Consider the following 25,838-nt stretch of genomic DNA (forward strand, 5'->3'; position numbering starts at 1 on the left):
CCCATCACATGAACAAAAATGCAAACATTAGGAAAAAAGTATCTAAGTTTACATTAAGAAAAACATGACATTGTCCTTAATGTTTTGGAAATCAATTATAAAGCTACTTCAAGAACTCTCAAAAAGCATCAAGTAGTAGCATATCTGAAAACACCATTATTATGTCTGTGAAGTGCAAATTAAATGCTGTAAGCACGTTCTCAGTGAAAGCAAAACAGATAACATTATCTGTTAAATAATATTACTACAAATACCAGAATACCTCCTGAAACTAATACAGTTGCAGAGAAAGATAGAGAATATGCACACAAAGTGAGCAAACTACTAGCCAAATTTCAACTTTTACAGCTCCTTAGTTTTGTCAGTTCAGTAAAAATTCATTGTGTTTTTATATTGTGAATCTTGAAAAACCTGACAAGGATTTTGGATATTAAAGTCTCAAGATGTCTGGACAAAAAGCTGATCATCATCAAAATCAAGTCTGCCAAAGCAATATTGAAGACACACTCTCTCCTTTCTTCTGCTCAGAGTGATACTACCCGCAACTCTACATAGGCCCTTTTGAGTCAACAAAGAATATTTCCTTCCCCTTCCCACCGCCCCTTCCAGGAATATATTTAAAGTTCTCACTTGTCAGGAAGCAGTTCCTCAATGAAGTTTTCTACTGATACAGCAGGCTGTTTTTCATGTATTACTCCTGTCCGACGCAAGCTGTCTATCCTTTCTTGGGCTCCCTAAACAGTAACAAAAGCTGTTAGACAACATTCTCTTTGAATCACCACATAATACAATGCTTACAGAAGAATGCAAAAAGAACTCTAAAACATACTTATGTTAAACAAAATATGACTTTGAAAAATTACTCTTATTTTAACATTAGAAAAACAAAAAACAAAACTCATGAAAAGGAATAATTGAATCCCAAACAGTAACAAAAACTGTGATAAAACTAATTAAATATTTATTATTTTTCCTTGAAAAAGACCTAGCTTAGCATACAAAGAATTCCTACACTGTAACTGTGCCAAATTTCACTATTAAAGCATCAGAATATATTCCTGTTACTCAAACTGACATTTTCGCAGCTTTAGATTTGTTGCATTTAGATCCTTTAAAAGCTTTAGACCAGCTGTGTCATACCAAGGGAGAGAATCTCTTTGTTGTGGTACCTATCCAGTTAAGATGTAGGAGTCATTTGCTCCAAACCTGTTATCACTCTGAGGTTGTAATAGAAATACTACTCCTATTACACGGCAGTAGCTAAACAGGTAACAGAACATATATATTCTCCTCCTTTACCTCAGTATAAAATTCTACTAGCTAATATATTGCTATGAGGATAGGCTTTGCTCAGCTGCGAACACTGCCACAGCAGTTAGGACAAAACACTTCCTTTTTAATTAGTAAATTATTTGCTTACATTTAAGAAACAGAATATGAAATAGTTGTTTCCAGGGTTTTTACTTACTGTCCAAGGAGGTGGTTGCACCTAGGTACACCTGACAAACACATACATTTTTAAAATCTCAAGAGACAACCCTAACCCTTCTTCTGGGCCAGCACAGCTGTTTGTAAGGCTGCACAGTGGATTCTTACTTCTGAAAGCAACATAGATCTGTTCAGAAAAATCCCTGACAAGTGTTGATCAAACTGTCTTTGATCTATAGAATGAAGGGGGAACGCAGTTTCAGTCTGTTTTATTTTCTAACATTCCCAACATGGTATGCTAGTAACAGACTAAGAAGAAATGCCTGATATACTTTGAAACTACAGTATTTTCACTATGTATGATAGATGTGATGGCAATAAAACTGACATAAATATACATTTCTTGTGAATGTGTTTGCAAAAAAAACCCCAAGAACTATTTCAATAAGAAGCTTTAAACTGATATAATGATCCAGATGGCAGTAAGAAGAAAAAAAAGGAAATTGAACTTCCCTTAATGGAAAATCAGAGTCTTCTGAGTGAATGTTTCTACACTCTCTCTTTGCACTGAAGGTACTTTAGTATTGTTATATATCAACTTACTTTTAAACCTGCAGCATAGCCCACAGGCTGTGGTGCAATGTTAGACTGCGCCGCCTCTCCAGTAACAACAGCCATTCCAAAGACTTCTTGAAAGGCATCTCGAATTGCTGCGACTTTCACCTCTTTATTAGAAGTAACCACTATGTCCAGTTCTCCCCCAGTTTCTGTAAAATATATATATATGCACACGTATTTTTTCTCATTCCCATTGTAAGCTAGTTCAAATACATTCTACATCTTAACAGTATGCTTCAGTTGGTCTTTCCTTTCGCAGGCACTGTACAAAAGTCCTTTCATGAAGCAGAAGTAACTTAAGTGAGGAAGCAAAAGTTAGATGAATAGCTAAGCGATTTGTGGATGAAAGGCAGACAACAGGAACTGACGGCTGTTCAGCACCTGAAAAAAAGCATACCACTCATTTAAGATGGCAATTCACAGATTTAGTAGAATAACTCCTGGTGTTCTCAGAAGTGGTAAGAAATGTTGGTGTGACACACAAACTCTTCCCTAAGAGAGAGACCAAGAACACAGATGAAGTTCATAAAATCCAGTGAACATCTGTCAAATTACATAAGCTTTAAAAGAAAGCCTTGCATTACTTTCTTGTTATCCTTGGCCTGTGAATTTGTGTCATTTTATTGCCCGTCTGCCTCCCCACAGCTTTATCCCATTTTTAGATATTAAATATCTAGGGAACCACAAAGTCCTAACTCTTTCTGAATGATTTCCATATGGCAGTATCTCCATAAAGAAGGATGAGTTTTCACAAAGCTTTTCTTAGAAAAAACAACGGAGTTCTCAAATTAAAAGAAATCTAAAGCTACCACAAAAGATTGATGAGCTCAATTATACATCAAATCTGTCTTTATCACAGCTGGATCATTTTTATTGTCAAAAAATTTGTGCAAAAACATCTCATAAAACTTGTCCCTGCTGTGACAAGTTTTCTTAAGAATAGCTTAAACTTTTTTCAAACACGGCATAGCACAGAGAAAGCTGCATAAGTAAATTGCATCAGGAAGTGTAAAGGACAGATTAATGGACAAAATGTCCAGGCACTAAAAGTAATAGGTATGGACATGCCTCTTGTCATCCTTAGTCCAATGGCTGTGGATGATGGAGGAGTACACGGAGAAAGGACTACAGAAGTCACCAGATCTATTGTCATTTACACACAGAATCAGAATACACATATAGGTTGGAAAAGACCTTTAAGATCATTGAGACCTACCGTAAACCAAACACTGCCAGTTCACCACTAAACCATGTCCCTAAGTACCACATCAAAATGTCTTTTAAATACCTCATGGGGCAGTGACTCCACCACTTCCCTGGGTAGCCTGTTCCAAAGCCTGACAACCCTTTCAGTGAAGTAATATTTCCTAGTATCCAGCCGAAACCTCCTCTGATGCAACTTGAATCCATTTCCTCGTGTCCTATCACCCGTTACTTGGGAGAAGAGACCAACACCCACCTCGCTACAACCTCCTTTCAGGTAGTTGTATAGAGAGCTATAAGGTGCCCCCTCAGCCTCCTCTTCTCCAGGATAAACACCACCAGTTCCCTCAGCTGCTCCTCATGAGAGCCTTCATCCAACTTCATTGTCCTTCTTTGGACACGCTCCAGCACCTCGATATCCTTCTTGTAGTGAGGGGCCCAAAACGAAACACAGGATTTGAGGAGCAGCCTCACCAGCGCCCAGTACAGGGGCATGATCACTCCCCTACTCCTGCTGGCCACACTATTCCTGATATATGCCAGGCTATTAGCCTTCTTGGCCACCTGGTCACACTGCTGGCTCATGTTCAGCTGGCTGTTGACCAACACACCCAGGTCCTTTTCCACTGGGCAGCTTCCCAGCCACTCCTCCCCAAACCTGCAGCATTGCATGGGATTGTTGTGACCCAACTGCAGGTCCTCAGACTTGGCCTTGTTGAAGATCATACAGCTGGCACTGGCCCATCGATCCACCCTGTCCAGATCCCTCTGCAGAGCCTTCCTACCCTCGAGCAGATCAACAGTCCCACACAACTTGGTGTCATCTGCAAATTTACTGAGGGTACACTCAATCCCCTTGTCCAGATCATTGATAAAGATATTAAACAGAACCAGCCTCAACACTGAGCCCTGGGGAACATCACTTGTGATGGGCCGCCAACTAGATTTAACTCCATTCACCACAACTCTTTTTGGGCCTGGCCATCCAGTCAGGTTTTCACGCAGCAAAGAGTACACCTGTCCAATCCATGAGCTGTTCTAGGAGAATGCTGTGGGAAGTGGGTGTCAAAGGCTTTACTAAAGTCTAAGTAGACAACAACCACAGCCTTTCTCTCATCTCCTAAGCAGGTCAGCTTGTCATAGAAGATGACCAGGTTAGTTAAGCAGGACCTGCTCTTCCTAAACCCATGCTGACTGGGCCTGATCACTTGGTTATCCTGTACCTGCCACGTGATGGCACTCATGATATGTTCCTTAATCTTCCCCAGCACCAAGGTCAGGCTGACTGGCTGGATCCTCCTTATAGCCCTTCTTGTAGATGTGCATCACGTTTGCCGATCTCCAGTCAACTGGGACCTCCCCAGTTAGCCAGGACTGCTGTTAAATGATGGCAAGTGGCTTGGTGAGCACCTCCACCAGTTCCTTCAGTACCCTTAGGATCTCATCCTGCCCCATAGACTCATGTGTGCCTGGGTGGTATAGCAGGTTGCTAACCATTTCCCCTTGGATTATGGGGGCTCCATTTTGTTCCCCGTCCCTGTCTTCCAGCTCAGGAGGTTGGCTACCCAAAGAACAACTGGTCTTACTATTAAAGATTGAGGCAAAAAAGGCATTAAGTACCTCAGCCTTCTCCTCATCCTTTGTCACTACATTTCCTCCAATATCTAATAAAGGCTGGAGATTCTTCTTAGCCCTCCTTTGCTGCTAATGTATTTATAGAAGTATTTTTTTTTGTCTTTTACAGCACTAGCCAGATTAAGCTCTAGCTGGGCTTTGGCCCTTCTAAATTTATCCTTGCATAACCTTGTTACACCTTTGCATTCCTCCTGACTTGCCTGCCCCTTCTTCCAAAGGTCATAAACTTATCTTTTTTTCTGAGTGCTAACCACAGCATGCTGTTCAGCCAGGCCAGTTGCCTTCCCTGCCCGCTTGTCTTTTGTCACATGAGGACAGCCTGCTCCTGTGCCTTTTAAGATGACCTCCTTGAAGAATGTCCATCCTTTCTGGACTCCTTTGCCCTTCGGGCCTGCCTCCCAGGGTTCTCTGTCAATCAGTCCTCTAAACAGGCTGAAGTCTGCCCTCCAGAAGTCCAAGGTGGCAGTTCTGCTGAACCCCCTCCTTACTTTTCTGAGAAGGGAAAACTCTTAGCATTTCATGGTCACTATGCCCAAGACAGCCTCCAACCACCACATCACCCACAAGTCCTCCTCTGTTTGTGAAAAACAGGTCCAGTGGGGCACCTCTGCTAGTTGGCTCACTTACCAGCCGTGTCAGGAAGTTATCTTCCACACACTCCAGAAACCTCCTAGACTGTTTCCTCTCCATTGTATTGTATTTCCAACAGACATCCAGTAGGTTGAAGTCCCCCACGAGGACAAAGGCTAGCGATTGTGAGGCTTCTTCCAGCTGCTTGTAGAATAATTAATCTGCCTCTTCATCCTGGCTGGGTGGTCTGTAACAGACTCCCACCATGATATCCATCTTGTTGGCCTTCCCCAATTCTCACCCATAAACACTCAACCCTATCATCACCATCATTAAGCTCTAGACAATTCAAATACTCCTTAATATACAAGAGCTACCAGACCGCCTCTCCTGCCTTGCCCATCCCTTCTGAAGGGTTTATAGCCATCCATTGCAGCCCTCCAGTTGTGAGAGTCATCCCACGATGCTTCCATGATGGCAACTCTATCAGTTTTCCTGCAGTAGAGTGGCTTCCAGCTCCTCCTCTTTGTTGCCCATGCTGTGTTCATTTGTGTAGAGGCACTTCACTGGGCTGTCATCCATGTCACCTTTTTATAGGAACACCCCTTGATTCCTTTGAGGTGTTTCACCGGTGTTCCCCTCTTGGCTCCTATTACCTCAGCAGCCCCTAGCTCATCTCTGTACAGCTTCAGCTGTGCTCCAGTGAACCCAGCACAACTCAAGAGACAGAGGCTGAATGCCCTCACTAGCATCCCATCCCTCTAACCCTGGTATGTCATCCCTCAGTGTGTCTCAGGCAAGCCTGATATTAACCCCATCCCCTTTCAAGTCAAAGCTCAGTCAGTGAGCCCTGCAAGCTCATGAGCAAAGACCCTCTTTCCCCTTTGAGAAAGGTGAATCCCATCAGACACCAGCAAGCCTGGTGCTGTGCCAACCCATCATCAAAAAAAACAAAACTGTGGCGATGACACCAGTCACAGAGCCATGTGTTAATAGGCTGGGTGCACCTGTTCCTTCCGGTGTCGCTACCATACATATCTCTTCTTGCTTCTGCTGAAGACAGAATATTGATCTAGATGAACCATTGGACTGGAGCATCTCTTCTATAAGGAAAGACTGACAGAGATGGGAATGTTCAGCCTGGAAAAAAAAGAAGCCTTAGGGGGATCTTATTGATGTGCACAAATATCTGAAGGGAAGCTGCAAAGAGGATGGAACCAGGTTTTTTCCAGTGGTGCCCAGTGACAGGACCAGGGGCAAGAGGCACAAGCTGAAACACAGGACGTTCCATATGAACATCTGGAAAAACTTCTTTACTGTGAGGGTGACTGACCACTGTCACAGGTTGCCCAGAGGGGTGGTGGCAGTCTCTATCCTTGGAGATATTCAAAAGCTGCCTTGACGCAGTCCTGGGCAATTGCCTCTAGGTGGCCCTGCTGAAGGAGAGGCATTGGACAAGATGACCTCCAGAGGTCCCTTGCAACCTACATCACTGTGATTCTGTGATCCAGCAGGGCATTTCTTATGACAACAGTAGCGAGCTAGTGAAAAAACAGCCTTTTAACTTGTAATTTCCCAGGCCTGCTGACTTTACAAAAACATGCTAAGTACCGCTTAAAAAAGAGCAGAGCCCACTGGTTTTGCTTCTAAACACTAACACTCCACCTAATTACACATGCTGACAAAGTCTGCAGTATTTATCCTGATGTAAGAAAAATTCCTCCATTGATAACAACAACACTGAAGCTTAAATTTTAAAGAAAAAACCAATCTGTTCTTTGGCTTGTATTACTTAGCAGACCTCAGTTACAGGAAACATCATCTTTTTATGAAGAATTGCCAGAGATATGCCAGACAGAACAGTAGTGAAACGTTCTATTTGGTTTTAAGGCTATTTTTAAACTTTTTGTTTATGAATTGTTTTACTGAATGGAATTGGATGTACACATCACTGAACTTTGGGCAATTGTTTTAAACACTTGGTAACAACAGGACTAAAAAAAAAAAAAAAATCATCGAGAGTATCTTTTTTCATTGACTCTTCCTTGACAGAAATGAAGTTAACATAAGTAAACAATTGCTTAAAATTGGCTGCAGGCTTTTGTGGAAGTTAGCCTTGTTTAAGTGCCCAGGGATAGAAAAACTCTTAAAGAGTTTTTAATGCAACTAAAAAATAACCCATAACATACCTAGTAAATTACTACATAGTGACTTCAGAATGCTAACTGTGCCCCATGTTTCTGTATTGCAACAGCAGATACAGATCATGTTCTTTTGCATTAAGGATCATCATATATCAAAAGCATATCTTTGATCCTCACAGATACTAAAGAAGGGTAAGAAAGACATAACATGCATTAAAAGAAAAAATTTATGACGAGATCTGTTGCTTACTATAGTAATATAGAAATATTAAAACCTAAAATATAAGAATTTTATATACCCTGGTAAATTCAGAGATACAGCTGTAACATTAAGTTAAGCTTCACTTAATTCACTTGAACATGAAATTTAGTTTTACCATCTGTATTATAAACTGAAATTTCAGTTCATGACATACAATTTAAGATACCCTGTTGTCTTCTGTTATAAAAGCATTAATGTTTATGCTTATAATGTGACCATTTCCTGTGCAGACAGAAATTTTCTATTCCAGGTGCTTGCCTCAGATGACAACTTCACAACGTGCCAGTTAAGAGAATTCAGCTCTTTTAAAGAGACTACAGAAATACTATTTGATCACATGATGAAAGAATTTTCAACAACCTTATCCAGAAGCTTTGGTCATTTCAGGCTTTGGTGTGAGGAATCTGAAATTTATTTGGAATTGCAGCAGTGGAGAACAGACAGAAGTGGGGCCACTTGTTGAAGACATGGCTTTTTTTTATCCCAGAAAATATTTCTAGAAGGAAGTATATACTAAATGTACAAACCTCTGCCCTATTTCCACAACCTGCAACTACAAAAAAAAAAGGTAATATATTAATGGCTAAGGTATATACAGATGCCTTCCCTTCCAACAGGACTTCAGAGAACTTAGAGTAAGCAAATTCAGTGGTTATCTCAAACTGAATCTTACAAGCAAAGCATTTTATTAGAATTATTGCCTCCTCTAGGTAATGTTTTTCTGTCCAATGAATATTGTGTCAAACTATCAAAACAGCCATTGGATACTGCCAGATCCTATTTTAAAATGGAGGGTCATGACTGCAATAGAAGCCTTAAATACAGTTTACCAAATTGTGCATAATCAACACTTACTGTAGCTTCGTATTGCATCCCACTACTCTTCTCGAATACTGGCTCAGTTGCTGGCTAGCCTTCTGTGCTGGCTTTGGCTGGGACAGAGTTAATTTTCTTCACAGTGGCTAGTATGGGGCTATGTTTTGGATTTGTTCTAAAACCAGTGTTGATAATGAAAAAATGTTTTAGTTGTTGCTGAGCAGTTCTTGCACTGGTCGAGGACCTTTCAGCTTCCCATGCTCTGCCAGATGCACAAGGAGCTGGGAAGGGACACAGGCAGGACAGCTGACCCCAACTGACCAATAAGATATTCCGTATCATATGATGTCATGCTCAGCATATAAAGCTTGGCAACAAAGAAGAAAGGAGAGGACATTTGGAGTGATGGCATTTGTCTTCCCAAGTAACTGTTACGCATGATAGAGCCTTGCTTTCCTGGAGATGGCTGAACACCTGCCTGCCCATGGGAAGGAGTGAATTAATTCCTTGTTTTGCTTTGCTTGTATGCACAGCTTTTGCTTTACTTATTAAACTGTTTTTATCTCAACCCGTGAGTTTTCTCACTTTTACTTTCCCCATCCCACCAGAAGTGAGTGAGTGGCTGTATGGTGCTTAACTGCCAGCTGGGGTTAAACCATGACACCTCCTCACTGATTTCATATCCTACTACCTCCTCACTAGTCAGCTGCTGTGATATTTTCCCCTAAATGTAAGACAATTTACTACTAATCAATAATTAGGTTTTCTTTCCCTTTTATGACACATATTTTCCACTGAATTAGTGAAATAGTGCAGCAATGCGGTTAGCTGAATCACAGAACAGGTCTAGCTGAAAAACAGCTCAGAAAAACAAAATTAAAAAACATTTTAACAGTTTCTTCTCAGCCTTGTCAGTTTCCTGACCACCCTCATCTACTACATGCAGAGAAAGGGCAGTACCAGACTGCTGAATGGCAAAAAAAAAAAAGCCAAAAAAACCAGCACTCTGGACAAATTACATCTTTTGTTTCCCCATTTTAGTGAAGTAGAAATCTCAGGTCAGTTATGTGTGACATGCAATGTACTCTAGTAAAACAAAAAATGGTGAATACCACAGTGCTTCTCCTTCCTATTAATTCTCAAGCTGTAATAGAAATGCTATGCTTTCTCTTCCAGGCTTAATGCTCAGCAATACTTCAGACTTCATTAGACCATTTCAGAGTTTTAACATTTCTACTAACTGATTCAGGAACTCCTTCAAGTTTGCTGAATTTCCTAAAAATAGTATAAATACTATTAGGCTAGGGAAGTGGAACATCTGAAAGTCAAAAGAAAGCCTCAAAAGCTATGGAAATACCTCTGTCCTATGCCTCTCTGAGTATGCCTACCTTTTGGCTTGTTTTAACTGATGCATGTGATCCAACAGAACACATACAGTGTCTTCTGAACTCAGTGCCCTAAGGCTTAAATAGAGACACAGTTGGGGAAAATAGTATGCAGCTTAGGGATTACAACCAAAGTCTCTTCACTTTTTTTTCTTTAACTTCCTCATCGTTTAGAATCTGAATTAAAGGGTATTACTATGCCACTGTCTGAACTACAGGAGAATACAAAATTCAAATTAATCTCAAGTCAGCCTCCAGAGTGAGTTTCACTCGGACAATACACTTGAGAAATCAGTACAGTATTGTGACTTTGAATTAGTACACTACATATACAAACTTTAAGTGCAAAAGTAGTGTGCCATTACATTGACCTCTCTAACATTTACATGTATTACTTAATAGTTTGTCACAAATACTTACTGATGTATGGAACCATGCCAGGATCCAGCGTTGTGATCATGGTCTCCACCGAATGCTTGGTTTTATCAAGAACAGACTTAACCATGGGATTCTCAGCTACACCCTGAATTTAAGCATAGAGATTTCCATATTATCATCTGTTTTCTTCCCAAGAAACTCAGAATGTTACAGTTAAAAACCAAACAAACAAAAAACAAATATTAAGCTGCTTTGTGTTTTCTTACCACATTTACACTTTGTAATGCCATTGTGTCTCACTCCCCAGCACAAATGCTACTGAACGTGACTATCAGCACATGACTTTTCAGTTACAACATAAAGGTCAAGTATTGTCTTTACCACCCTTTTCTCATTAATGCAGAAACAGCCCCACCACTGATGGTGGGCAACACACTTGATATAATCCTATTCTGGGACCAGAAGCCTTGAGCATTTAGCAAAGTTGTGGATTCTCAATGCTAATTATAGGTTACATCAAACTAGGTCGCTAGATTTAGACTGAGACAACTCAAGCTGAAGAGTATCTCTTTTCTAACCTTTTTAAAGACAATAGGATCTATTCTGAATCACCTATTATTAACTAATATTTCTAGAGCAATTGAGCTAAAATTCCTCAGTTTATAAATAGATTCTAAACATTGCCGGAAAAGTGTTCTACGTTCTCCAGCCAAATCATAGGTGGAGCTGCTGACAGACCTAAAAGTTCATAAAATATAAACACTGCCCTGTGTCTTGCAAATAGTCTTAATGAATGTCTGTATCTCATCAAAAGTTTATTTAAATTCACATAAGATCCCAGGGTGAAAGAAGAAAGATACCAATGCTGAATCATTGAGAGATAAAGCACTGGAAACTATTTTACAGAATTATTTTATAAAATTTCTTTAGTAAACACACTGCTTTCAGTCTAATATTAAAACTGCATATGTTTGTATTTGTTTCACTAAATGACAAGCATTACACAGGACAGCACTGTGCTTGCTCAATGCACCTACACAGTATTTCAGAAAACTGCAGAATCCAAGTAGTTTTAATTATCTCGGAACAATTTTTGCTCAGCAAAGCTTCTTTCCCATAAAACATAGAATGGGTTGGGTTGGGTTGGAAGGGACCTTAAAGGACACCTAGTTCCAATGCCGTGCCATATGCAGGGATAACTTCCACTAGATCAGGTTGCTCAAAGCCCCATCCAACCTTTGAATGCTTTCTGTTTCTTTGCAGAAAGCTTAATAAAGAAAAAAAGCACAAAACAAAAAACCCAACACACTCCTACAACGACTGAGAAATCGTATAGCTACTAATAATGATATCTTATCCCATGCCTCAAGCTGAAATAGTTCACTATTGGCTTCAGGTACCCTTCTCACCACTGTGCAGAACACTGAGCCTGACTGTAGAATTTGATAAAGAAAACAAAACAATCACTCACTCTAGCACAATTAAGCTTTTTCAAGCCAGAGCCCACTGTAGCCACTTGTTTCTCATTAATATAACGCAAGACTCTTCTGAACTGTAGCATTCTCTGAGTAACAAATATACTCTTGTGACTATTCATGTACCCACAGGATGCCATCAAGAACAGGGAAGTTTATATTCCTCCTTCAGCTCTCTCACAATTTGAAGTTTGTCTTTCTTTCAACAAAACTGAATTAGTGCTACGAGATCCTCAGAAACATTTTAAGTAGGAACTTCCAGTTCTAGCATCTTTCCAGTAATGCAAAGCCAAGAAGTACTCCTCCAATCAGCAGCCTAGCTGCCTAACTAACATGAAGTCATTATACATATCCTGCAGATAATCAGGCTCCTGAGCAGCAAGAAGTTGCTTCCACTACCAGTGGAAGATGCCTTTATGTTCATCAGCCTAGCACACGCAGGGAGAAATAATCCATGATTTTACACAAGTGCAAAATATGAAGTTATCACAGCACTGTGATCCATAATAGAGGTAAGTCTGGAATTTCTACTGAGTCAATTATAAGTCAACAGAAATCCAAATTGCTCAAACAGAGAATTTTCCATTTCAGCAAAGTGCAAACACAAATCTTTTGAAAATTCACATCCTGGACGGCTTCGTTGCTCAAACAGTCAAATAGGCAAGCTGTCAGGTGCAATGACTGCAATAATATCCAACTTTGCCTCTGATACATTATGTAGAAAGGTCCAATCCTGGAACTGTTACAAGACCACCCAGCCATCTTTGAGAGAGCAAAGGAACTGAAACAGATTCATTTGATTCTAGACGATTAATTTGTCAATTTTAGACTTCCATGGTCTTGAATACTATTTAGCTTGAAGGAAATCTGGATGAAAGGAGTGTGTTGTCTTAAGAACACTAGAGGAAAAAGGGAAGTTCAAACTACTTCAAGAATAGGAATAAAAATAACTGCTGCAATTACTGTATAAGCTCTTCAACAGGGAACCCAGGAGGCATTTCTGTAATAATTACCAGCCAGTCTCCCAGATTCTGGCTGATCTTTAATAAACAGAATTTGATGTGTGCTTACAAGGACTTGAGGGCCTCAGTGTCATTAATGATTCCTCATTCTTGCACCTATGAAATTCTTAAAAAGATGTCACTGAACACACAGAGCGCATACTTCAACCAAAATCTGCATATTATTATTGAAGTCACTGATACAGACCTTCTCCACAAATAGAAATAGGACACCTTTTGCATCCTAGAGGTATAAAGGCAAAAGTAATGTGAATGATATTGGCTTTTCAACTAATTCGCAACTGCAGACTCTGCTTCTTTCAAAAGGGCTACAGAATCATGTTACAAGAAAGATATCTTCTGAAACATTATCATCTATTGCAAATTTTAAGAGGAATATGATGACTGAGAGAAGGACATTATTACTTAAAGGAAGATGATGTGTTTTATGATCTTGAGAAAGTATCTCTCCTTGAAAAGAGCAGCATGACAACTCTGCTCTCACCGTACTGATGGAGGATTAATTTTGCTCTTTAAGACTATCATTGTCAGGACGCGTATTCCTTGAAGGCTCAGTATGCCACATTATACACAACTTTTTCTCCCAGCTTTTCATGCTCAAAATGGCTTGGAAGTCCCTCCAAAACTCTGCAATCCCATTGGGACACCAATCTTCTTCATTCTTCTTTTGCATTTTGTATGAGGTAGTACAGAAAATGTTGTTGGTCTTGCAGATGGTACAGCATTTGTGCACAGACCTTAGATCTTTTTGCCACAATCTTTATGATGCTACTTATATGTAGCATTTGTCACAGCTCCAAAAAGGTTACAGGCTAAAAAAAAAAAATCTACTAGTTGATGTTGCTGCTTATTTCATCTGTATAATAAGATCACAACAGAAGGAGTATCGGTTCTGCACTATATACTCCATGCCTTCTCGCTGTGAAGTAGAAGTCAGCTTTCAGGTCTTAAAAGAGGTTCTAAAACATCACCTGATTTAAAAACACATGACAGAACCTGTTAGGTATTAATATCTTCCCATCACAAGCACTAAAATTAACCTAGAACACCTACATTTGTGTAGTTCTCCCTCTTGTATACAGAGGAAGAGCAAATGCACAGTTTCAGCAAACACCACTATTAAAAACAGCCACCTTGCACATGAAGCCAAAGATGGTATTTTTAGCAACATGCATTTAAATAGTAACTGTTTTATTATAGTCAGTAAAAAACTGTAACTCCTCATGAAGGGTAACAGACAAAACCCCATACCTTTATAAACCCCCACAGTCCTCCAGCAGGTGCTCCACCTTGGGCAGTAGATACTCTGGGGTCTTCATGCTCCTCAGGGAAAGTGATTGCAGAACCAGTTCCAGAAGCCAAAGGTGATGAGAAAGTTGCTTGTTGAGTAATAGGATCTGCCAAAACACCTAGTAAAATGGCAAAATAAAACACAAGAGTTCATTTATTTTACTGCATTTAATTTCTTGTACTGTAGTAACACAATTGTTTAACAGGAAAATGAGCAGGAAGAATAGAAGAATACTGGGCTGATTCCCTTCATTTCTTGAAGGGCCCAGAACAATTCTGCTTGTTAAAGATTAGCAGATAGAACTACTGTAAATGAGTTCAACAATATCTGCTAATAGAACCAAGACTGCCTGTACATTATGTATAAAATTAAACAATGATTTTTTTTTTTCTTAGCAGGTTAGTTTAACAGTGGTGCTTTTTACTGTAATCACATTTTCATAATAAGCCCTCAGTAGAGGAAAAAGAGGAATGGGTGTTGCTCTCTGAACAAAGAGAGAGGAATGTTCTTGTGCAAAATAAAAGAGAGAAGTAGGAAATTTTCTAACCCTGAGTGCTGGAAATTAGAAGCAATAGAAAAAAGGAGCAAGCAAATGAATAGCTTTGCATATTTTAAAGTAAAACAAAAGAAACTCAAACAGCAGAGAATTTAAGCATGAGTCTTTGCCCCATTACTCAAGCTTCTTTTAACAGATTTTCCAATACTAGCCTTAATCAAGAGTTATTTTTAGACTGCACAACGGGTAGGTCTTTTTAGACATTTTCCTAATACAGACTGCTTAAAAGAGGTATCACCAATAATAGTAAGAGCCTGGCTCAATTGCAGTTGAAGAGCCAAGTTTCCATTCCACTAGCAGAAAATGACATCAGTTCAGCAACTACAGCAATTGCTTACATGGAAGGTATGTATTTTTAGCTGTCTTAATGTAATTTAGTGGCTGTAAACAAGAAAATAGAAGCTGGTGTCATGTGATGGACAGCTTATTACAGACAGCTTTTCAGAACAAAAATATGAAAATTATGAGATTACAGCCAAGACATCATATCAATCTGTAGAAATATAAAGGCTGAAGCTGACTCTCTGATCTAAACAAAAGACATGTATATATGTTTAGCTGGCCTTTCTCGAGCAAGTTAACAAAAAATAAAGCGCTCAAAGATTTTTCTGTGAGCCTGAACGCTAGTGGAACTCTACTAAAGAGGACACTCTGTCCTAGGCCATTACTGTATTTTAAAGGCTACTCTCCCTTCTTGAGTGCAGCTATGTTAATTAAGTGTACCTAGAATAATAAAGAAGCTGAGCTTGCAGGACTCTAGCAGGGTGGTGGAAAAAGCCACTCAGGAGATCCCTCACTGTCTCACAAACACAAAAGCATACAAGCAAAAAGTTACCTGTGACTGGAGGTGCAGAAAATGATGGCATCAGTGGGCTCTGTGGTGCTCGACCAGCATGACCTCTGGTAATATCATAGGTTGAAGACATGGAAAATCCCGAGATGGGGGGACCAGTGGGAGGTGCCGGAAGACCAGGGCCAGTAGTAGAGCTTAATGGATGAGGTGTAGAGAACTGGGACATGGGGGTACTAAAAGCTGAAGGGGCAACAGGAGGTGGGGCAGGAGCTACAGGTGGTGCAACAGTAGAAACCGTTGCAGAAGGCACAAGTGGAAGAGAAGCTGAAGTCATCATAGGAGGAGGAAGTGGAGACACTCCAGCTGGCAAGGGTGGCGAGTATGCACGAGAAGATGACAGGCTTGGTGTCACAAGGGGACTGGACAAAGCTAGGAAAAAAGAGAAGAAAGGCATTTTAGAAATGCTGAGCCTTAATCTCAGAGATTCAGTTAAATAATTTTTCAGATATTCTACAAATAAGTTTTGACCTGGTCTGCTTTTTTCCCCTCGAAGTGAATTTTAGTTCTGCTTCAGTTTGCACACAACACCAACTGTGCTCAATTTTCAGTGATAGTATCTTGTAAACCACATCTCTTTCTTGCATGACCGTATTAAGCTTAAAAATATAAGCCAACATTTGACTGCCCAATTTATAGCAGCTGAAGCCTGCTTCAGAAATTTCTAGCTAGTACTGCTCTTTCTGAGTGACTGCTTAATTAACAAGAATAATGATAATGCAGGAGTGCCCATCTTTAAGAATTACACTCGTAATACCTGGGAGGGTGGGACTTAGTTCAGAGGTATGGTTCTATGATATGGGCTGAACACCAGGCAGCCATCTCTCTTCCCTGGCACCCAGCCTCCTAATCCCTTTGCTTTCTCTGTTCTAGCCTGGCCCTCACCTCATCCTTGGATCTCTGCTCTCTAAACCATGTTTTGCTGCAAAATTAAGTCAGAAAACGAGAAATGACCATTTTTGATAGGACCAAGCTGTTGGATCATCTCAGGCATCTCACTGGCCTCAGCCTAAACATCAATGACACTCAGCTGATATGCCAAGTTGCACTAATGCAGTGGTCTCCAAATTTTATCATGCATACCGATCAGTAAAAAATTTTTGAACATGCACCCCCCAAAAATACATAAAATTTATAAATTATTTACATGTACCACTATACTAGTATATTATGCATATTATGAAACATACACAGCAGAATTTAAAAGGATGAGATGAAGGTGAATGAAAAAATCTAAAAATATTTTTACTTACAAATTTTTTCTGCTCTCACTGAAAATTGTATTAATATAATATAGTATGTTAACAATGGTTAACATACTATATAATACAATTCTTAATTTTTAGCATAAGTAATATGATTGAAGAAGCCTCATTATTTTTTAGATCTTGATTTAACACCTCATGATACAGCAATTTGAAGGTCTGCTTCTGTGTTCAGATTATTTAGATATTTGGCTTTAATGGCAGTCATAGCTAGAAAAGACACCTCAAAAATACATAGATCCAAATGGAAGAAGTACATTGTTGGCTGCATTTACTAAATTATGCTATTTGTTTTCTACTCCCACTTACCACTTTTGCAAAGGTTTTTCTTGAAATTCAGCTACCAATTCTCCATCTTCCCTGATGTCAATCAATTGCTCTTGCAACCTAATGAGAAGGTCTCGCACTTTGGTATTTTCAACAAATGGATTCAAAACCCACTAAAGCTCTTCACTGATGAGATTTCTGCACAGGTCAGGTCAGGAAGTTCTCTTTGCAAGTTTATGTGTACAGATCGGACAGTTTTTATATGTGACACTTGCATTATTTTGGACACATAATTGCATAATGATTGAAACATTTCCAAATGTCCATTTTCAAAATGCTCTCAAACCATGACTTTCTTACAAAAAGTAGTTTCTGCATCACTCCTTGTTAAAAATGCCACCTTCCTCTTGAAGGGACAAATTATGAGTGTATTTTTTTTTTTTAAGTATCTACTAGGTAGCACACTGCTGACAGTCTCTTGCCAACACAGCAAATGTCAAACCTGGGAGACTTGCCTTTTTGTAAAAGAAAAATGTTCATGTTACCTTTATGCTCAACAACTCTTTTAAACACCCTGCCACGTAACTGACAAAACTCTGTGCAATATAAAAAAATTTCATTGTTAGTCTATATCTCATTAAAAAGTATTGTTAAAAAAAAATCTACTATTTAAAGATCATTTTTGTAAAATTAACCACATCGATGATATCCTATAGAACTTTGTGCACTTCTGGCTCCAGTTTCTTTGCTGCAATAGATTACCTATGGATAAGGCAGTGAATAAATTTCATGTGTGGCAACATCTCTGTAACCTTATTCCAGGATCCATTTTTATCCTAGTTAAAGCAACTGCTCCATAAGTGGAGTCTGCACTTACAGTTTTAATAAAAACATTGCTTTTAAAGAAGTAACTTACTGTTGAGGATATATCTACTCTAGCACATCCCTCCTTTAGTGTTTGACAATAAAGTAGTTCTTCCTGTATTTTATTACTGAAACAGAATCTAGCAAAAACTACAAGCGGAGACATGTTAGGAACATCTGTACTTTCAGGCAACTGTACAGCAAGCCTCCCACACTGTGTAGTTTGTTATAATACTTGTTTCTTCAAATCTCCAGCAATGCTTTCTGTGTGTCCTCCAACAGTATTTGCTGCCAAATGCATTTTAGTTTGTCACCATATTGTTTTCCAAATTTCAGACATTTTTTTCAGGTCAGGAAGAACAAGTGTTTCCCTCACATACATCGCTTTTTGTCTTCACTATTAGGTAAGACTTCTACAACGAGGCATCTAAAGATTTATCATTAAGTTTACTGAAATTCTTTAAGTACCAGACTGAGTGCTGTATGACTTGAAACACTACCAAAAAAAGTAGTAAAGATTTTTTTTTCATGTTCTACTTAGTTTTTAGAAGTCTTGCTAATCACAGTGGCTTCACACTATCCTTAGCTGATATCTCAAGGCACAATACACACTTAGGGCAATGTTTATTGTTAACAATGGTGGATGTAAATTTACATTTCAAAGTCCTCTTGAAACTTTTGAATATTTTTTGTCAGGTTTTTCAGATCTGATTAGATTATTATGCATACTACAAGGTAAAAGTAATGGCAAAAAGTTCATACTAGGAGTCAGAGAAGTGTCAGCTCTTCCATTTTCTTGTTGTTTGCTTGTACTCGCATTATTAGCAATATTTTCAACCCGTGGTTTCTTTGCAGGAAATCTTTTTTAAGTAACTTGTCCATTCTGTGTTGGTTAGTATAGTTAAACTAGATAATATAATCCATAAATCCACTTAAGCGGGCACACAAACTGCAAGGTGTCATAATATGATGAAAGTGAGAAAACAAGTGAGAATGCCACTGTCAACCCCTTTCATTGTAGAACACACCCACTCTTCCTGCAGGACCAGTGAATGTCTGAAATATGGACCGAGTGAGAACACCAGTGTCATGCAGTTTATTAAATATTAGTAAAGCTTCATTTCTTTCTTATTTTTCAGATTACACATGAATGGAAGTTCTAATATTTTCTTCCTGTGCCCCAATGGATTGCCTTGCAAAACCCCTGGGGTAAGGGCACCCCACTTCAGAGTCCACTGCACTGGTGTGATTCAAGGTAACAATACCAGATGTATTAGTAATATCTTAAAAATCTTAATGCATGTAATAATCAGAAATTTAAGTATTCGGTATTCAGAATATGGCCTTATGATTCTTAAAAAATGACATAAAGCGCTTTGATTACCACCCACAATATTAAAAACCAAGTGATTATCCAAGTTTTCCACTATCCCCTACAAGAATGTAAATTTGTCTTGTTTTTAACTCCCTTCTATGCTGCTCATCTAACTGTGCACTGTAGTGGAAGGTATTATTTCCCTGTCCCCACATCCTTAAAAAAGTGTGCATCCACATGACTTCATAAAAAACTTTCAAGAATAAAGAAATGTTTACAATATTCTGTGTGTCAGATGCATATTAGATAAGAAGCACCCTTCCATGATTAAGGAACAACTTAAATTCTTCCAATTAGTCTGGAAAAGAGCACTGTAATTATGCTGATTGCTTTGTTTTAAAGCACAGCAATTCATCCAAAAAGACATGCATAAACGTGACCAAGTCGCTGAGGAAGTTTCTGTACCTAATGAGACAGGTGTAGCAGCAGCAGCAGCCCCTGCTGCACTTGGTGGGGGCGTACCAGGTGGAGTTGTCTCTATCCCACTCTCTTCCATCATTTTCCTTCAGCTACAAAAAGCTGTGAGAAAAAAAAAAATATCTTGAGAAATAAGGGAAAAAGATTCAAAATTAGAACATAAAGGCCACAACACAGCACAGCGTTTTACATTCCTGAACAGAGCACATAATTCAAATGCCAAGTCAGAAAAAAGAAAAAAATTGACTCATCTCAAGTACAGAATTATCCAGTATGTCTCATTTCTCCTGTATCTTCCCTTTATTTTTAGCACTGTGATAATACCTCAAACTCCAAGCCTCTTTCTAAAAACCTTACTGTGCATGGCCAGTTACTGCTTCCAATATAGACTGGTGGTACTTACATGAGTAATAATAGAGAAGTAATAACACATCACAAAACCCATATCCCACTGCACAAAAAACTTAACCACGGGGTAGTATTTTGCTGCCTTATTGAGCTGGAGTAAATCAAAATAGGATATGCTATTTTCAGAGCTGATGCATGACAAGATGCGAAACGTGGCAAGAGGCAAGGCAGAAGACCAAAGTCTCTCCCCTTCTGGCAGCCAAGAACCATGACTACCCAAGAACTTGTAGCCCTCTTGGGCTTAAGTACTTCAGCAGGTGCTCCTGAGCATCACACCTGAGCACAAGCACCTTGCTGAACGCCATGAACAGTGGCATAGCTGGCAATGACCCAGGAGTCCCAACTCTGTGACCTAAGGTCTAACCATGACCTTGTCTACCTTAAATCAGAAGTGTGTTCAGGTCAGCTAAATAAACCTACAGAAAAAAACAAATGAAACCAGTTTCAAAAAAAAAAACCACTTCCAACATGAATAAATTACACTGAAATTAATTCACGCTGAACAAGTTTCTGAGTACAGACAATTTCTGTAAAATCCAAATACTGTACTGCTCTGGTGACACTATCAGAAGCGAAAGTAATTGAAAACTTTAGTCTCCATTTTGAAGGCCAGATTATGTTGGAAGTACCTTTTAACATCTATATACTACCAAAGAAATATACTACTTCTGGAAAACTAAAGCTATATTTTTGTTTTTAAATCTTAATGTAAAAGGGCTTAGGAGAAGAAAAAGAGACAGGAAAAAATTAAGACTGTCATGAACATCTGGAGATTTTGTTTTTCAGTGCAGAGGCAGCTAACAAAAAAACGCTGCATCCTCTCAACTCTGGTAAAACAGACAGCAATGATTTGTACCGCTCCCTGAGGTAACAATTCTTAAGGAAATTTTAATGAAATAAAAATCCTATATAAAGTAAATATATGTATGAAAAATACACAGGTTCAAACATTTTCCACCATATCTACTACATCAGCAGCTATGAGGACTGCCAGCTTATTCCCTTCAACAATTTACAGAGGAAAAGGCTTAAACAATGTGTTCAGTAAAAATATCCATGCGTATATAAAAAGAGTTCCACTTACAAAAATACAAGGGGTTTCCTTTCTTTCAAAAAAAAAAATTCCCTCATCACCTTATTGTTGTTTTACATGTGTATACAACTCTGAAGTTTCATATGGAGGAAAAATTACTGTTATTACCAAATTGAAAAATCAAAAAAGTAGGATGTCAGTGTTAGTCTTGACAGGCTTACAAAGCGTCCCCAAAACAAATGAGAGCATCAAAATTACATAGGAGAAATTTTAGTCCCTCTGACAAACCAGTATGCCTTGTGTAAGTAATTCAAGATTAAATGTTTCAGCCCAGCCTCAGAAAGCAAGTAAATGTGATTCATGTGCAGAACGCTTCACGAAAACTTTTATGACAGCGGGATTTTAGGTTCTGAGTACATCTTCCACTCATTTTAAAGCTTTTCTTCAGATGGGATGAAAGGGTCAGTAATTGCCTGGTAGGGAACAGATGGTCCTTGCAGAATGAGTACTTATCATCCATTAGAAAGGAAGTACAGTGTCTTCCATTAAATTTCACTAAGCAGAAGAATTTGCAATAAGATTTTGTCTTTTAATAAAACTACAGTTTACATTCCCCCTCATAGAAGTATTTCTAAAGCCGTTCTTCTAATTTTACACTGCAAAGCAAGAAAGAATTTTCCATTGTGCAACTAAAATAATCACCAGCCAAAACCTCCTAGAAACATTTTATCAAGGCTTTTAATCTGCTGCTTGATTTCACCTAATGTCATGATTAAAAACTGCTGAGAGGTGCTTACTACTTAAAATAAATACTGTGGCCATGTAGAATGATGGAAAGTTCCGCAGAGCAGCTTTTCAAAAGCTCCATACAATGCTTTTTCAAAGCTTCACAGAGCTATTAAAGTGGGGAGGAAGGAACAACAAGCCCCAAGAAGTAACCTAACCAACATCTGGAAAGTCAGGAATTAGTAGAAATGCAAATAACTCTGTAGTTGCTTTTCTCTATTAACTTTACAATGAAAAAAAATGAAGCAAGCATTATAAAGAAACAGCAATCCCAAGCTTTCAAAAATTAGGAGTCAGTTGCTAAAATAAAAAAAAAAACCACCATGGAACTGCCTTAACATTGGAATTTTAAAAAAGCAACACAAAGATCAGTAGTTTCACATTTTCTCCTTTCACTTGTAAGCCTCTCTAGGAAAGCCAAGCATCTGCAAATCCAGCCTGGCCAGGAGATGGAAGCTTGAGAAGGGAATCGCACCAGTTGTAAGGCCAATTCCCACTCCCCCTCAGACTTTGCAAGTCCAGGAACACACCCCTAGCCAATGTGTCCCATTAAGCTGGATACCCTCAGAGTGATGCCCAGTCAGAAGCATACTGCTATCTGCCTTCTGTTATGGCTTAAAATTTTTTGTTTGATCCTAATACATCCTTTATCTTCCATATATTGTCCATGACAATCAACTGGGGTTTTGCCACCAGCTAGGGAAAAGACAACCTCTCCCTACCTTTTGCTAGAAGAATAGACAAATTCATTTGCTTACATAATGCACAGCCGCAATAGCCTCCCACAGTATTTTCCTCCCACTCTCAATTTTTTCCTTAACTCTTTTCCCATTCCATCTACCCACCCCCATACCAATTAGAGAACCCTGACACCTAAATGTTCCTATATTCTTTTCACTTTAGCTTACCCAACCACTCACACAACCATCGATCTTATTATGAAGTCCTGACCTGGCAGGGACTAACACAAAGCCTGCGCAAATAACACCTTTCCATACACTGAATTCTCAACATAAGCCAGTTGTAGTTTGCACGTCCTGCACGAAAAAGCATAAATAATTTTAAAAAATAAGGTTAAGGAGAAAGATAAGATATGGGAGGATGGAATACACAAAAGGAAAGGAAAGTAGAAAGTACAGTAAGTGCAACGAGAAGCTGCTAGCTCATCATGTTGAAAGAATCCAGGACTACATATAATTAAAACTGATCCTACAGGATATACATTTTAACCCTTGGATCTAAATGGCCTACCTGATGCCATTTACATGTGAGAAACTGGGAAGCATTAGGGTGGAAGAAGAACATAGTGAGGAAAAAAAGAAAGCAATCCACGGACTATAACAGTGTTCAGTGCTGAACAAAGTTTCCAATAATGGTTTCCAACTTCCCTTAGGGGAGTTACAGGGAAAAAGTTCCCCAGTACGATCAGCTTACAAATCCTTCATGACTGCTGGGTGTGGAACTGGACTGTCTTTTCAGTGATTAAAAAGAAGTAGTAATTCTACATAATCCAAGCCATAAACACATAATTGGCAGCAAGTAGTGCCTGAAAATTCATCCTAACATCTTAAGGAAGCAACTTTTGTGCCTTCTTGAAAACTAAAAACTTTTGAATTACTAAATTGAAGAGACAAAGGAGAAATGTGCAATTAGGTGAAAATAACAGCAGTACTGCCATCTAGTGATCTGTGATCAGAAATTGATTTCACAAATTTTACTAACTCACCACATTGAGCTACCAGAAAATATTGTCTTATGCTTACATGAAAGTAAAAAAGAAGGGATATGGAAAAGAGAAATACACAAAAACACAGAAAAAACACATTCCCAACAATCAGTCATCATTAAAATAACCCCTTTAAGTAGAAGCATGAGTTTTGTTGTTAGGCTTCCATCAATTATTTGGTTTTAAAAAAAAAAATCAGTACTAATGAAGATACTATAGGGATAATGTTAAACACCCACATTACACGAAGAAAACAGATTATAACCACAAGGTCTATCCCCAGGTGACTGGTAACTATATTTTACTGATTCTTACCAGCTGAATCTTATCTAGCAACCTCAAGCTGAATCTCAGTCATCAACCCAATTCCCAAACACAAGGTCAGTGCATATTGAAGGGAAAACCAGGCTAAAACTCCAACTGAAATTTTAACAGGTCTCATGTTAAAAGCAGGAATGAAATAATTTGATTTAGAGAACAAAAGGCTGAACTGGCAAATTGTTCATCTTTTGACTTAAATTTAATAGGAAGCAATTACATTTGCGCTGATATTTTGCGGTAATCTTAATGACATAACCATACTTCAACTATATTATTCAGGTTATTACTCTAAAATATAGAAATTCACAGTTAACGATAAATCTACCTACAAATGGACATTAGCAAATCTCACGTGGATAAAAAACATATTAGCTAGAAATCAGTCATACTTCAGAGTTTATGAGCCCATATTTTCAGTCACCCTTAATTAATCCCTTCTTGTATTTCAGTAGATATTGCTAATAAAAAACCCCCACAATATACTTAAGAACCCTAAGAGGCAAAACTATTCTCTAAACAGAGCCTAAAATGAAACAAAAACAGAGCTGGAATACTAAATTAAAATGCAGTTAAACTTCCCATCTTTAATCAGAACAGGTATAACTATTTTAAATTAAGTGTGTGGAACAGTACTGTTTACTCATATTGTTAATGGCTAAGCACAAGTTGACAACTGTCCGGAATAAGTAGCAGTCATTTATTTGACAAATCAGTTGTTTGGAGCCATTCCCAGTGCAAAAACCTCTTCAAATAAAATGCTACATCTTAGGTTGCATTAACTGATAGTCAGATTCACAGGCATACAGTTCTATTCAACATGAGAGAAGTCAAAGGGAAAAAAAGCCCAAGAACTCAAAGATGCAAACGAGAGAGATTAAAAACAGAATGACCAAGAAGAAAGCAAGAAAGAAAATTACAAAAGAAAAACCTTCAGCTACCAAAGATGGAGTGAAGCTGACATCGATCAAAATAAAACACTCATCATAAAAAATGAACAAACAGAACATCATAGAGTTGAACAGTTGGTATATTAAAGTTTCATCTGAAAATCTCCTCACATTGGTTTATTCCTTTCAGAAAGGACCAGCACAAAGTCAGGGATAAAACCTCCTTCAGACTCTCACCTGTTAGACACAGGCAGGTCCCAGAGAACACACAAAGCCTCACCGAAGCCAAACCAAGGGCACAGAGGGATCATTAGTTTAATCACCTGGTATTAAGTGACTTGTTCTAAAGGCCAAAGCCTTAAAGAGAGGTAATTAGGAAAGTGGGGGGTGAGCGTGTGTGTGTGTGTGTAAGACAAGACAACTCTCCTATACCTGGTTTATATTCATAGCATAAATAATCACAACACCCGTATCACTTTTTCACCTTTATAAAAAACCCAAAAGTCTCTTTACCAAGCATAATCCAGTATGCCTCAGACCTAACACAGTACCAAGATATGTCAAAACATCAGGCACACCAGAAGGGGTTGGCCTTGTCTCGAGACCACTGCAGATAGAGTTATCATAGTCCATTGATTCCATAAAAAATTGAAAGTTCCACTTTTCTAAAAGGCTCCTGATCTCTGAGAATTATTTTGTTTCCCACATTCTCGGTGCCACCTCCAGTTGCCAGGATTTGTTCCAGACCACACTCACCCTTACTATCAAATATTTGTTTTTAAATATCACAAAGCTTATATAGCTCCACGGACCACTTAGTCCCAGATCACTGATGACCACAGTTAGAGAACTAGTA

The 25,838-nt window shown here is 38.7% G+C and overlaps 1 protein-coding gene across 5 annotated transcripts in view; it reads right to left on the reverse strand.

Moving 5' to 3' along the window:
• The window catches only part of PRRC1 (proline rich coiled-coil 1), a 37,297-nt gene that overhangs the window by 9,922 nt on the left and 1,537 nt on the right, over window positions 1-25,838 (reverse strand). For all 5 annotated transcript variants that reach the window (XM_064437809.1, XM_064437811.1, XM_064437813.1 and 2 more), the window contains exons 2-7: window positions 19,810-19,923; window positions 15,619-16,005; window positions 14,188-14,345; window positions 10,482-10,584; window positions 2,032-2,195; window positions 631-734 (exon numbers count right to left, since the gene is read on the reverse strand). In XM_064437809.1, the coding sequence (XP_064293879.1) occupies window positions 631-734; window positions 2,032-2,195; window positions 10,482-10,584; window positions 14,188-14,345; window positions 15,619-16,005; window positions 19,810-19,903 (1,010 nt within the window). In that variant the 5' untranslated portion in view covers window positions 19,904-19,923. The remainder of the gene's footprint in view (window positions 1-630; window positions 735-2,031; window positions 2,196-10,481; window positions 10,585-14,187; window positions 14,346-15,618; window positions 16,006-19,809; window positions 19,924-25,838) is intronic.

This window comes from Phalacrocorax carbo, chromosome Z (genome assembly GCF_963921805.1).
Source record: "Phalacrocorax carbo chromosome Z, bPhaCar2.1, whole genome shotgun sequence".
NCBI classification, from domain to species: Eukaryota; Metazoa; Chordata; class Aves; order Suliformes; family Phalacrocoracidae; genus Phalacrocorax; species Phalacrocorax carbo.